The 15,113-nt window shown below is 38.5% G+C and overlaps 1 protein-coding gene across 13 annotated transcripts in view; it reads left to right on the forward strand.

Annotated features, from left to right (window-relative positions):
* Positions 1-15,113, forward strand: part of ADAM22 (ADAM metallopeptidase domain 22) — a 278,417-nt gene that overhangs the window by 252,227 nt on the left and 11,077 nt on the right. The window contains exons 27-31 of one of the 13 annotated variants that reach the window (XM_045289018.1): positions 4,675-4,782; positions 7,694-7,794; positions 8,148-8,214; positions 11,048-11,158; positions 13,299-13,385. In XM_045289018.1, coding sequence (XP_045144953.1) covers positions 4,675-4,782; positions 7,694-7,794; positions 8,148-8,214; positions 11,048-11,158; positions 13,299-13,385 — 474 coding nt within the window. Of the gene's footprint in view, positions 1-4,674; positions 4,870-7,693; positions 7,795-8,147; positions 8,215-8,391; positions 9,909-11,047; positions 11,159-13,298; positions 13,386-14,703; positions 14,734-15,113 lie in introns of those variants that run through there. The other 12 variants (XM_045289019.1, XM_045289020.1, XM_030885248.2 and 9 more) reach the window with 12 other exon arrangements.

Below are 15,113 nucleotides of genomic sequence, written 5' to 3' on the forward strand. Positions count from 1 at the left end.
AGCCAGACATCCCATTCAGCGTAATCTATTTAACGGGCAGCATTTAAGAAGAAGTGTGGAGTATTAACACCCAAGATATTTATGTAGATTTCTGTTTCCATAGCTTTCCCCTTTGTTCCATTAAATGCCTGTGACAGATTAAGATAAAGTGTAATCAGTGGGGTGTTGCTTTTCTGGGCCTCAATCTCAATTTTCACAGTTTCACAAATGGAGAAATCAAACTTTACTGTTGTATCTTCTTTCACCTTGTAATTTAAAATCCCTGTAACATTTTAACCATAAATATCGATAGGGTCTGTATAAAATAAAGGCTCCCACAGCACATTTAGAGCCTGGTAGATATTAAAAAATATTGCCCTGCCCTGGAGAAACAAATTCATTATTTATGAAAAAAGTACATCTGAGACAATAGATTACATTTAATTTTTTTCTAGAGTTTTAAACTCTTCTGTCAAAAAGCACTAAAAAGCAGCAGGTGCCACATAGACTTTCTGCTGGGAAGGAGTTGGTTAGTCATAGCAGAAACCTAAGGTTGGTAACTTTCTTCAGTAGGAAATAAAATTAGACCAATAAGATAGTCACAAATGGATGATTCAGCTATATTTCTCATAACAGGGAAAGATATAATATAATTTAATATAGCTAAGTGATTTAAGAATTTAATAGGATGTAAAATGTTTCGAATGTGTAACATACACAAAGTTAAGGCAGTGAGAAACTACGCAAATAGGACATTTGCCCAAATTATACCCAAAAAGGGTGCCACTGTCTCTTTCTAACTCAATATATGCATAGGTACAGGGAAGAAAACATTCATACCCACAGTCTCCTTTCTGTTGCCCTTCAACTTTCTGCCTTTGGAATCATTAACTCATAAGTTCCAATCCAAACTCCTTTTGCATCTGGTTCACATTTTGAGAGGCGGCATATCCCCAGCAGATATTTGATGTAGTATATCAGCAGGACTTTTCCCTCTTTGCCATGCCTTGTGAATATTTGCATTGCATCATGGTTCTCCAAACAGAAGGACGTAGGGGGAAAAAAGAAATTAAATTAGAAAGTCATGGAAATGTTAAGATTCTGAAGTAAATATGATCTCCATTTGAGGATACATCTTTGTGATGATAGAGAAGGTAGGAAGTCAACGGATTCAAGCAAGCATTCAGGAGTTTGCAACCTTGTGAAAATATCTACAGATAGGAAATTAAAACATGCCCAGCTCCTGGGCATGACAGAGAATAGATGTAAGCATTTTGACTCGCTATTGCCTTTAAATTAGTTTTTCATTGGTTATTCCTTAAGGGAAGGGCCAATTAAGGAACCCATATGCTAGGATGTGATCTTGAGAATTTTCCTTAGGTCTAACTCAGAAAAAATAAGGAAGTTATTAATATGTGGTCCTTGGCGAACTCTGTGTTTGTCTGACATTCAGAGAAAGAGGTGGATATGGTTGTTCTAAAAGAATGGAACCCACACGGAAGCTGGTTGAGCTGCTGAAAGTTGGTGAGCGTACAGTTTGACTTCGACGTGAGATGTAGAGCCATATTAAATATGAAAAGATGGCATCTTTATTAGTGATGCAATGGCATAGAGATGCCAATTTGGGCATTATTTTTGAATTGTAGGATTAATGTAATAACCTGATACTTTTTTCTCTTGAGAATGTAAACTCGTTTTCCTTTTTTTGAAGAATGTCATTTGCTTAATAGAAAGTCTGACAAAAAAATTAATGAGAAGCAAGCTCACTTTCTTTTTGTTTTCAAAAACCACTTAATGAAAAATAACAGCCTTGGGCACAGCGGAAGCAGCAGAGCTGAACAATATCCCCATACATTTGCCAGTACCTTCCCGTGACGGCGAAAACCATGGGACCAAGGAGCCAGGAGGAGACCTTAGACGTTTTGCAGTGAAGGGATGATGAGTTAGCCTTCTCTTCAGCACCTTCACTTTTTTTTCTGTTGATTTTTAAAAAATGTTACAGCATACTTGCTGTAGGATTTAGCAGCTGTATGCTTTGTAAATGGGATTATAAGTTTGAGTTTTAAATTTTCAGATGGGCTTGCAAAATAGCAATGGAATAGCAAACTAATTGAATTTGGATACATAAAACATCTATATTCATTTGCAATTGTATCATCTTTCTTTGAATGAAATAGATACAAGTCATTATAATTAATGAGAAATACAAATAGTTAAGTCATATCTTCTTGATCCATGCTTTTAACCTTAAGCAGAAACTTACCTCTGCCCATTTCTTTTCTCTTTAACCTGTTTTGGCCACTGCACATTCTTCTTGTGAGCTTGCCACCTTTTCTCAGACCTTTTGTAGTTTGTTTCTATATGATTGTTATTTCTGTGATTTTCACATCTCTGTCAGTGTGGCTTGGTACACACTATGCACTATTCCTTAAAACCCGTAAACTGACCGTTCCATTAAGAGACTTCCCACATACCAAACAAGCAGGAGAGAGTCCTTCAACATTATGTTAGAGTTGATTAAATATTTTTGTTTTTCATTTCTCCTAATTCTGAGGATTCAATTGATCCTTATATTCAATGGGACTCTTTGGGGAATGATCTCCTAAGAGTCCATGAGATTCTCCAATGGCTTTGGAGAAAATCTAAGAAACATTCCCTTTAAATTTAGAATGGAAACAACTAGATGATTTATGATTTATAATTATGAACACTATAAGAGTTGGACTGAAGTAGAATAAAGGCAAGCCATCACTGGGCATAGGTTCTACAGACTGAGGACCGAACCCACTCTTCCTGAGTCATTAAGTCACAGGGGCTTGTCCTTGCCTTAGAGCCAGGAAATACCTTCAAACACATGTGATTAAGTGGGATGTAGCAATTCAAAACACAAGGTGAAATACCAATTCAAGGTTCTGTGTGGAAGAGTGTATACGGATACCCTTTAGTTAATGTAGGAAGAGGTCCTTTTTTGATAAAAAATTACTTAGCTAAGTACGATAAGCAGTAGCCTCTCCCAACCCCCTCCATTCTTGTCATTGTTTCAAAAGAAAGCATGCACATGTTTAATATGTCTGTATCCACCATGTGGAAAATATGCCCTAGTTTTCCCATTATAAATTAGGTCAGACTGTTTGGCATGGTAGTTGCTGTAGGCTTCAGAGAATGCTGCACAGCCTCAGAGACCCAAAGGGACAGTCCACTCTGTCCTATATGGGTCACTATGAGTCGAAATGGACTGGAGGGCAGTGAATTGTGGGGATTTTTTAATGTATTAACACCTATCAATATGAGAGGTGCTTTATTTTTCCTTTAGAGCTTGTATTTTATATTATCAAAGGACAGACATTATAAACTGAAGTCGAAGGACTTTAAAATGTTTTGAAGGACGATATACAAAAGAATTATGGTCAAAATTAGTAGATATGGAATACTGGAAATAGAGGAGTAGACTTAAATATGTGCTTTTATATCAATTGAAAACATTTCTCTCCAGAGTTCTAGAGATGTAGGATAATGTAGCATTAAAATAATAGGAGTATTTAATCATTCAAAGAAGAAATGGCCAAGGATTATAAACATTTATAATAATATTGGGGGCGGAGGAGACAAAGGAATATCTCAAAATGGTATTTTTGGATAGAATTTAGCATCAACCAGTAACCAAGATTAGCACAAGAAATCAGGAAAAGCCCAGTGGGAAAGGAGTTCATGAACGTGTGCTTTTGTCGGAGCCGTTTAAGTGCAGAATCTACTTAAAATTCTCAATTCTGCACTTGTTTATGTACCTCCAACAAAAGTACCGACTGGACTAGAGTTTTGGAAACGTGCGGCTGTTTGGGACCTGGGCTTTGGCTAATGGTCAGATTGTCTCCTTCAAGACGGCGACCCTGTCCAGTAGGACCGTCTAAATAGATGTTGCCTTTTTGCACTCAGAACTGCCCTGGAGAAACAAAACTGAAGTCTCCTACCGACTGTCTATAAACACCCTTTATGGTTTCAACAAGAACTCAGTTATTTTTCCGACTCTTTCATGCCTTTTACTAAATTATCTTCCTTCACATACTCCTCTGTTCAGTTTTAGAATTTCCTGTTTGGTTCACCTGTGAATCTATTTCAATTTCTTCATATTCCTATTAACTGTACAATAAAACTCCAGAATGAACTCAGAACTCTTAGAAAGACTTATTTGGACTAAATTTATTGAATATGGGTAGAAATTAATCCAGACTTTTAAGAGCAGATGAAGGTATCATTATGTCCTGCTTAGAAATTCTGAATAGTTGGTTCACTGGTGGGGTTGAAGGTGGGAAATGCTTTATCTGAGCAAGGCCTTTCTCTCCTGGCCCCTTTCCTTCAGCACCAATGTAGAAAGGAAAAAACCACAAAACAAAACTGCAGTGAACATCTCTAAGCATAATGAAGTTGCAGTAAAAAGACTCATCTTTCCATGTTTTCCTCCCTCAATAAAGTTCTCCTCATCCACTCTGTAAGACTTCCATGATTGCCTTTCTGACCTCTGCAGTTAGAATGACTTTGACTTGTCACATGTATTAATAATCTTATGTGTTGTTATAGATTTGATTCATGTAGATCATTACCCCTACCTCCTTTTTTCTCCTGAAATAATATTTGTATATGTCTGTGTTCATGTGTGTGTCGTGTTTTTCTGACTCTGAAATGTTTATTATGCCTTAGACAGTTACCCCAGGGAGATTATGTAAAAAAGCCTGGAGATGGCGACTCTTTTTATAGCGACATCCCTCCTGGAGTCAGCACAAACTCAGCATCTAGCTCTAAGAAGAGGTCTGCTTTTCTGTCGCATTTTCAGATTTCTACCTGTTCCATCACACATTATTCCATTAGTCAGAACATTTCATTATTTTGCAGCAGGTTTGATTACTTCTTCCTTCTTTCTTGAATGTTAACGAATAGTATCCTTTGTTCTTTGATTACTCTGCTTCAAAATGCCATATGCTCAGAGCCACTTGTTCTACAAGTCAGGCCGCCAAATAAAAGCAAAACAAACAACAGACCTAAATCTCTGTCCAAACCCAGGGTGTTTTAGTCCTAATCTTACAATGGCTTAAGAGAATATGCATAGTATGCCATAATATTTTCAATGGTGAGCTTTATGTCATGTTTGGTAGTCAAAGAAAAAGGTTACTGTCATGCTTCAGTAAAAGCAGCTATAAATATAAAGTGGTGATATAAATGCTGTGTTGAATTATTTTAAATAGAGTATAGCAAAGCTAAGCTCGCTGTGAAACAAAGATTGCTTCTCTGTGAATGAATTACTTGAATATTATGATTTTGCCTTTTATTCCTTCTAGACTTTATAATTATAGCAAAACGGAGTATGTCTAGTATTTGCCTTGAGTTTTATAGTAGTACGGAAAGGTGAATATTTATATGTGTTTAAAATTTGATGCTATATGTTTACTCCAGGATCATAAGGTTTATAAAACTACTTAAAATTCTGCATGTTTTATTATTGCCTAGGAATATAAACTAATAGAAGTAAGTAGTTGAAGTGTTATAGAAGAGGAGACCTACATTGACCTTGAAGGGAGCTAAAATATTCCTGTGCAAGAGGATTTTTGTTTGCTTGCATTTAAAGTTGATAATAGGGGTGCAAAGCATTTTAAAAATTGGTAGCATGATGGATTTCTCTGGTTACTATTAAATACTTTGCAGATTGGAGAGGAAATTGCTAGTTTGTTGAGAGAAAACATTAGCTGTTACGGAAGTCTACGTAGAGTGAATCATCTGTAAAAACTTGCAGTAGATCTCACTCTGTACATTTAAGCATTAATCAGGAAGGAAAATTAAAGGAATTTGTGAAATCTGGGAACATTTTTGTACAGAATTATTATAAACATGAAGTATTGTTTTCCCTTGGATAATAAAGGTTTCGTAGGAGTATTAATTTGTTTCCAAGGACTACAGATATATGCTGAGCTCTGGTGGGGTAGTGGTTATGCATTGGGCTCCTAACCACAAGGTCAGCAGTTTGAAATCACCCGGGTTCCACGGGAGAAGGATGAGGCTTCTCTGCTCGTAAAGGGATACAGTCGGAGGGAGGGGAAAAGGAGGAGCTGATATCAAAGGGCTCAAGCAGAAAGATAATGCTTTGAAAATGATGATGGCAATATATGTACAAGTTTGCTTGACATAATTGATTTATGCATTGTTATAATATCTGTAAGAGCCCCCAATAAAATAATTTTTTTTTAATTACAGTCTCAGAAACCCACAGGGGCAGTTCTACACTGTCCTATAGTGTTACAATGAGTCGGCATCAACTCGTTGGTAGCGAGGGAGACAGATATCCAGAAAACAAAACTTTATTCTTTTAGTTAATTAGGATTTTTTTTGCTAAGAGAATGAAGATTAGAGAAGTAATTAGAGAAAATTAGAGAAGTAATTTAAAGTTGTATTATATGTTTTTGATCAAAGATTTAATTTCAAATTAGATAATGTGATAAACATATAGGGAAAGCAATGGGTATCCTTGTATAAAATAGGAATTCTTGTATAATTAGCAAACCATGTTGGAAAAAGTCCCAACCTAAGAAATTAATATTTTAAATTGATTATAAGTCATTTTACTGAGTGCCATTTATTTTCATTCATCAGTGAAATGTTTCTTTGAAAAATATATTTTTAGCTATTAACTAGAACAGCGGTTCTCAACCTGTGGGACCCCTTTGGGGGTCGAACGGCCCTTTCACAGGGGTCAGCCGATTCATAACAGTAGCAAAATGACAGTGATGAAGTAGCAATGAAAATCATTTTATGGTTGGGGGGTCACTACAAATGGGGGAACTGTATGAAAGGGTCACAGCATTAGGAAAGTTGACAACCACTGAACTAGACTGATATGTAGCTAACATTTTAAGAATCATGCTATTTTCTAAAGTACTAAAAGAGCATATGAAATTCCCAGATTTTAGCAAAATCTCATGGGCTGTGATTTTTAAGCAGTTAAAAAGAGTAAAAAAATCTTTTGTTATAAATACTTTTTATGTGTGGTTCAGGTAGGTGTGTAACATTTGTTTCTCATAGACTGCCTTTAAAGATAGCGGGACCAATAGTAGAAAGGCTTAATGGTACATGGGCTTTGTGAGAAAGACTTCCACGATACAGTTTAGTTATTGGAAAACCAATATACTCCAGTTGTTTGGACCATACTTATGGTAAAAATACCAATTCTTAGTGATTTCATAATTTTTTAAAAAAAAACAAAACAGTACTTTCATAAAGACTAACTTGGTTTAGTTTGGCAAATCGTAATCAAATCTCAAGGAAGTCCATGTTCTCATAATATTTGAATGTAAACCATTGCTTTACAATTAAGAAACATCTATGGTGGGACCCCATTATAACTCTGTTTCTGGGGTTTTTAACCTAAGTCTATGCTGAATCTGCTATATGTGGGTGTTGTGTTCTGGAGAATATGAATTGGCTACATTGTTACCTGATTCTTTTCGATGACAATCTATTGTAATGGGGTTCCATTGTATTTGACTTTTCTTAAATTGAATGTTGTGTAACTTTGCCTTCTTCATGAAGACTTTCATGTTCTCTTCATTCTTTCATTTCAGATTTTTAAAATTTTACTTTAATGCACAGTAATGCATAGAAATTTTGCTTACTGATTTAAAAACATTAATTTGAATACATTTTGAACAATTTATAACAATTTTAATTTCAGATCGAACGGACTCTCTCACTCTTGGAGTGAAAGAATTCCAGACACAAAACATATTTCAGACATCTGTGAAAATGGACGACCTCGGAGTAATTCTTGGCAAGGTAGAAGCTAGCATTCAGAATCCCCCTGTCCACATAACCCAAGATTTGTGTTCTGTGATCCCTGGTTGTAAACATGCTGTTCTTTCCTACAAGTTCTTTATTAACCCTTCTTTGCAACGAGAGAATAATACCTAGATTGAGAGTCCAGTTCTTTTTTTGTGTGCATGGGAATTGATGGGATTCAGTAGCCTCGGTGATCTAGACACTTTGAGAAGGTGGCACAGTGCCACACATCCTCATATTTTAGGGTGGTCCTAGTTGTCAATCACATGCACTTGGAATCCTACATAATTAGACTAGTGACTATCATTTATTTATATGAAAAGCTAGCTATAAACCTTTTTTTTTTCCAGGTAACCTGGGAGGCAACAGAAAGAAAATCAGAGGGAAACGATTTAGACCTCGGTCTAACTCAACTGAGTAAGTCTGAAGCTCTAGTGGTAATAGGCAGTCCACCGTCACATGCAGTTACTTCCTTTGAATAGTTATTTGACCAGATAGTCCAAGAGCCATAAGCCAAGCCTCTGGTCTTGGTTGTGTCTTTTCGATTCCCTTTTGCTCTTTTAAAATTAACCATGACTTTTCTCTTTTACTTAGGCATCTCCGCAACTGTGCCCAAACCAATATGCACTGATAGTGGGGGGCTCACCTTCGCTACAGGCTTTTTCCTCCAGTAACCTGCCATTGTGGTGTCTTCTTGGTTCTGTGTCTGAAGGGAATTTTGATAACATTCCTCTTCTCATCTCCTGGGGTCCAGCCATTCCAGAAGGGTCACCCTTCCTCTCCCTAATACTCACTCAGCCTGGAAGCATTGGGGGGAAAATTCCCATTGTATTAGAGCATGAAACTGCTCACGATCTGACTCCTCCACTCAGAGGTCTTCATGGCTGCAATCTAAGCATTCTCTCAGACTAATCAAACAGCGTTCACTTTTCAACTTTCCTTCTGAAGACAAGAGGGCATTTACCTAAACTTAACCGAACCATTGTCACTAACTACAACACAAGCGTTTTCAATGTCAGCACATGTTTTTTTTGGGGGGGGTCAGGGGTCAGAAGTTACATTTGAAGTAGTTTGTAATGAAGTAATCACCATGCACTTTTTTTTGTTTCTTTCTCCACTTAAGAAAGTACGAGCATAACAAAGCTTCATCTCTTTGCATCGAACAAAACACACCCTTAGTATCCTTCTGGACTGACCTTGCCACCTGATTGATTTTAATTTCCTGTATTTTTTGATCCATCTAAAAGAAATTTAATTATCTGTCACCATGGTGGGAGTTATTATTCCCAGGATCTCTGTTGCTTCTTCATGCCTTACTACTTGAAATATTCAAATAGCAGGTATTTGTTAACTGCTTGCCAGAAACCTATGTTAGCATTTCCATCACATACCCTGCCTTTTTCAGGCCAGGAATAATAACATTGCCCTGAAATTTGGACCTTCCAGCTGAATGGTATTGTCTTGTAAGTGGCTTGTCAAAGTTTACTAGAGGATACTTTACCTTAGAACAATAGATAATTTTAAGTGATACGATTGCATGGTCCAGAATGGCATCATAAAACTTCATCATATATAACTAATCTGTTCGAGTTTATCTTATACATTCCCAAAGTGCTTGGATGCTCTGGGGCTCATTACTGATAAACTCTTCTTGGAATGTTTCTCTCTTTGTTTTGCATGGGGTCACTTCGTAAGGGCTCCTTTAGCTTATCTCGGCTGCTCACAAGAGAACAGATAAAACTGCAAAATGTTCTTTAGAACTTCCTTTGTGTACATTCCCGTTTCCTAACAGGATTTCCTATAGCAAGGCTTTAAAAACTGCTAAGTGAAAAGGATAGAAAGTTCAACATTATGTTAGGCTCTTAGTTGAGGACCCAAAGAAGACTGTGTTTAGTAAGAGTCACATAATTGTTTTCAAGAGTGATCACTTATATTTTGAAATTTTGGTTACAATCCTTACTCATATCACGTGATTAAAAGTGATTTGAGTCCTTATACAATATTTCCTATAAGGTAATCCAGTTATTATATTTAATAAGACATCCGATGGCATCATTTTGTGAGGGAAACCTGTGAAGGATTATGTTAGACATGGTTCGCTAGAGAAATAAAACCAGGACACTTATGATTTTATATATATGTATATAGATATATAACATAAGAAATAAATACCTAATTAGGGACACTTATGATTTTATATATATGTATATAGATATATAACATAAGAAATAAATACCTAATTAGTCTATAAAGCTGTACAAATGGCTTAGTGCAATTCACTTCTATGAAACAGCTAATACACTGGCAATCCTTCAAGTCTTGAGGGCCACTGGGTGCAAGTCAAGGAAGTAGACAGCTGAGTCTCTGTAGAGTAATTCTGGCAATCTGGCCATAGGCAGCAAAACTAAAGGCAGGTCACCAACAGTCAGCCAGATGACAGGGTCCGACAGTTCCCAGCTCAAAGATGTATACACCAGTAGCGTGGAGAAGCAGGTCTTGAAGGAACCTCAAACTACAGTGACACAGTCCATGGGCTGGGTGTCCCACAGATAGTGTAGCTCACAAGTTGAGGCAGAGAACCAGCTAAGGCAGCCACACACCGGTCTGATCATCAAAGAGCAAGAAACCAGAAAGGAAAGTATCGCTGGGCCATTTATCTCTCTGACCTTCGATTAATCCCACGTGTTCATTGACCAGGCTGGCACAATAAACCGACCTATCACAAGGATACACTCAGAGGTTTCAGACTCCCTGAGATGGGCTAGATGACCCACCGCTAATTGAATGGAGTCAAGTTTGTAAATTGAACCACTGTTCTCACATGAATTGTATGGGAACTTTCTCCCTCTATATTCTTATTATGATTCCTAATACATCATTATCAAGAATTATGTTCACTTTTTTACTGTCCATATAACCCCATTTGTTTCTGATGTAATGATATAGTTTGTGTCACTCTGAGAGGACCATAAACAAACATACCCCCCCCCCATTTCTTAGATGAAATGTCAAATCCATTATTACAACAGTCCTGTTACTATCTCATCATCCCAAAGGATGATGAAAAGCAGGCATGCGAATTAAGACATACAGCACAAATGCATACTCGGCTAATTAACTAAATAAGATGTCCTTTGTGTACTGTATTGTTTTTCCACTCAAAGCTTTTGTATCGTCCTCATTGTTGTACAAAATGTTTTTAAAAAACAAAATTGGCTCAGACTTTGTATTATATATTGTGTTTTTGCAGGAGGGAGCCCCAAGCACCTGAGCCTGGGCACTCCCTCGCCCAGACAGTCCCATCCCAAGGCATAAGCCCAGGGGGCTCTGACAGTCCCCAAACAGGGAGTCTGGATCACAGGTCAGTCTCCACCTGCCCCTTCATTCTGGGCTGCCACTTAATTTCCCCCCAAGTCCCTGCCTTGGCTGAAAACAGGGCCATTTGATCTCTGACTAAGTCTGTGTCAGCTCAGAGGTGCTCCTGGTCCAGCCAGCACCAGCTATTCTTCCTCCGCCTTTCCATCGAAGAGAACACAAAGAGCTGCCCCTCCCCCCGTCAGACGCCTTTGTATGCATGTTGCGCTACAAGCCAAGTCAAGCCACACAGGCAGGTTTAGAGTAGTATGATGCACCCATCGCTCTAGCCACTTAAGATGGTAGGAACCCACTGTGAATACATTTTCACTGACAGATCGCCAGAAGGAGCAGCCATTTAAGAGCTCCCTGCATGGTTAGCAGCTTGACGAAATAGCTCCCTGAAACAGGAAAATCCTGGGTGCAAGTCAAGCCATGCAGCGTGGGCTTCACAGGGCAGCTGCAACACTGGTCCTTTGTGCGTCTTAGATCATCAGTGAAAGGGACAAGTGGCCATCTGCCTGTGGGTGACTCAGTTGGCTGTGTGGCTATGTCTCACCTGGTGACAGCTGCATGAGCTTTCCTTCGGTACTCCCTGGGCCACACCAGCCTCCATCTGTGGCTGCTCTTACTTTGGGACTTTTTTGTTCAGTCCCGGTGGAAACCATGATGCAAGTTTTAATTGACTATTTCCGTGAAAAGCACAACTTGGCAATGATTTGGCATAAAGGCAAAAACTAATGTGAATTGTTCCTAAGTCAGGAGATGGTGTTTTAACAAAAATGGTCTTCGAAGTACAGAAAGCAACAAAACCCTTCCCGAGGAGGGAACTTTGTGCCATTATTTCGTGGAGGACATTAGTTAGTGTTAAAATTGAGGAGGTGGAGAGTGAGGGAAAGGATATTTTTGTAAATGATTTTAAAAATAGATATAACTCTGGAAATGTAATTCTGACTTAAATGGATTTACAAACTACTTGAAACCTGAATGTGGGGTAAAGAAGCAAACTTTAACCCAAAATAAGTAGTGTATGTGATAGTTTTCCTCATTCCAACTTCAAAATTTATAGAAGTCAGATTTTCATTGTTTACTATTATCTTTACGAGACAGCCCCTCCAAATTCTTCCAGTGTTGAGGATATTAGAACCAGATTATGTTACAGGGGGGCATTCTAAGAGGGTGTGATTCTGCTTGGTTCCCAGCATAAAAGTCAAAGGAAACTCTCTGAAAAGAAACAAACTTGTACCCCAAATTTTATGACCATTTATATTTTCCTATACAGACTCTTCCACATCCATTAAGGAGATGCTAATAAGCTCATTCCTGAAAAGAGAAAAAAAAAAGGGAAAAAGGAAGGTCATTCCAGTCCTCTAGCCATCACTTATGTCCAGACCCCTGGAGGGCGACTTGGGAAAGCCATTCCCAAATGGAAACGGGAGCACTGTAGTCTGGAGTGCACAAAGAGGAGGCAGGAACATTGCAACTGTAGCTAAATGATTAAACCCAGTTTCATGATCACGGAAGCCTATTTGGACCACACTTAATGTGCGTTGGGCTCCAGGATCAGAAGAGGGGGTCCCTTTCTGCTCTCCACAGAATCAGCAGGAGCATGCTTTCTTACTAACTCCATCTTGGGGTCTCCTTCAGGGAGTACGATAGAGGTCACGTAACAGCCTTCGTTTCATACTGGGAATGAGATCTGTACTCTTTATTTCATTGTTTATGGGATGTTATGTCCCAAGCACCAGGTTGGAATTGCAGCCCTCTGACCTTTCTCTAACAGCACTATTATTGATTGAAAACCAACAGGCCAATTGAGAGATGGCCTGGGAAAGGCTACTTTGGAGGTGGGTAGATGGGACTGCTGACAGTGCTGTGATTGAAAGTGAACTTCCTGTGCGCCCCCCCCCCCCCACCGTTTCCTGAAATGTTGACTACACTCTAGAATGCCTCGAGCCTTGTTGTAGCTGAGATTACTCTCATGTCATTGAACAAACGGCTGCATAGCCTCCCAGCATCCATCTCGGTTGATTTGCAGAGTCACTTGCATTTGGAGGGTGAAAGACATCCTTGCTAAGCTTGTGCTGTGTGTTTTCAGATTTTCTACCTTGTTCTGCTTTCTTTGTTCCTTCCATTGCTTTCTGCAGGTATTTAAATCCATGGTTCAAAAGAGACTATAATGTAGCTAAGTGGGTAGAAGATGTGAATAAAAACACTGAAGGACCATACTTTAGGTATTTTATAAATTAATTTTATATCCTTTTTAAACTCTCCCAGACCATACAAATACTGTCGTATGACTGGATCTCTCTATCTTGTATCTCCCAATACAAGTTCCTGTAGGTAGAAAGGGGTCCTTGTTTATTTGCTGCCTATTGGTCTCTGTTTGTGGCTTCGTGAGCAAGTCGAGCTCTTTTCTGAACGTTTCAAATGAAGCCATTTGAAAGGGTTGCCAGATAGTGCATGTTCCTGCCACCATCTTGAGCTTTTTAGGGGCTTTCTTTTCGTTTGATGCTGCGGGTGTTCTATCGGCATGAAGCACACTTCCCACTAATGAAGAAGCACTATTAACCTGAGCAGTTTAATGTCTAGAATCCAGTGGCTGCATAATGCATTTTTCCTACTTACCACTGAAGAGTGCATAGTGCCTACAAAAATCAAGGAAAAAACATGAAAAGAAAGTATATGAAATGTAATAGAATTTCACTTTGGGTAAAACAATGGATTGCCCTAACTTGAAGATTACTGAAATAATAGAGACCACATGAATATGTATGGATGAGTTTAGATTTTATTTGCTCAGTGCAAACATTTCCTACGAGAGAAGGCTGCGCTGAGAAGTTTCATAGATTATTTGAAGATCTCTAACGAATCCTTTATGCTAATAAGAATGCTTTTGTATCATATTTCAGTAATTGTAGGAAGCAAATCAGAAGCATGTTCTTGACTCAAAATGAGTGCAAGTTATCCCTACATTTTAGAATCCACCTAAAATACTCAATTGGCTGCAGCTCTGCATAACATTAGAGGCTAAGGAATATTTCTAAGACCTCTTAATGGTAATTTTTTTCACTATAATCTCAAGGTGACTTCCTAGAAGTAAATGTCCACTTTATGTATGACTACTTCGTGCATAACTAATGTTAAGCCAGACTGTAGCCTCAATTATTACCTCTTCTGAACACTATTTTAATAATGAGCTTCGATGTTACTTATTGCCATGACGGGTCAGCATTTAACAGATGTACAAATATGTATGTGTATTTAACTCTCAGCACCCTATATAAGGTGGGATTTCTCTTCCAGTGTACCATTTAGTTTAGTCATGTATAGTTTGAGAAAATGATTAGACCCACCTGCATTTTAATTTGATTCATAACATTTGCATATACCCGAAGGAAAGCATAACCCTTGCCTGCTCCCAAAAGTATTCCCTGCTTTTCTATCCCTTTATATTTGTTCCTCCTGCCCTGTCCCTCTGCTTATCCTACTTTTCCACACTGAAGCTCATACACATACACTCACATTCAAACATTCCACCTTCACCTGTAGCTCCCAAGAAGGCCAACATCAGGAAGACAGGTAAGATGATTTTGAATGTTCTTTGGAATCGTGGCTTACCCGCAGTCCTCTTGTTCCTTTCTATTTGCCTCAGGCTTGTGGGCAGATTATAATTTGTACCAATCATGGAACCCAAAGAGAATGACTTGGTCTCAATCCTGTGGGCTAGGGTTTCAGTCCCCAAACAGAGTTGGCGATTTGACAGCACTTATTTGTGAAATGGTACCCCGGAAGAGTTGATTCACCTCCCCTGGGTGAGCTGAGGAGTTGGTGTGGCTCCCAGAGAGGAGCTTACCTTTCTTGAATTGCCCAGGTCTGCCCAGAAGCTGCATGACCAAACGCAATTTGAATGGGGAAATGCTTTAGCACCCCCATTGCACGTTCAAAGCTGCCAGGGCAAT

The sequence above is a fragment of the Echinops telfairi genome, unplaced genomic scaffold, assembly GCF_000313985.2.
Source record: "Echinops telfairi isolate 266 unplaced genomic scaffold, ASM31398v2 ScPeMD7_23;HRSCAF=83, whole genome shotgun sequence".
Taxonomy (NCBI): domain Eukaryota; kingdom Metazoa; phylum Chordata; class Mammalia; order Afrosoricida; family Tenrecidae; genus Echinops; species Echinops telfairi.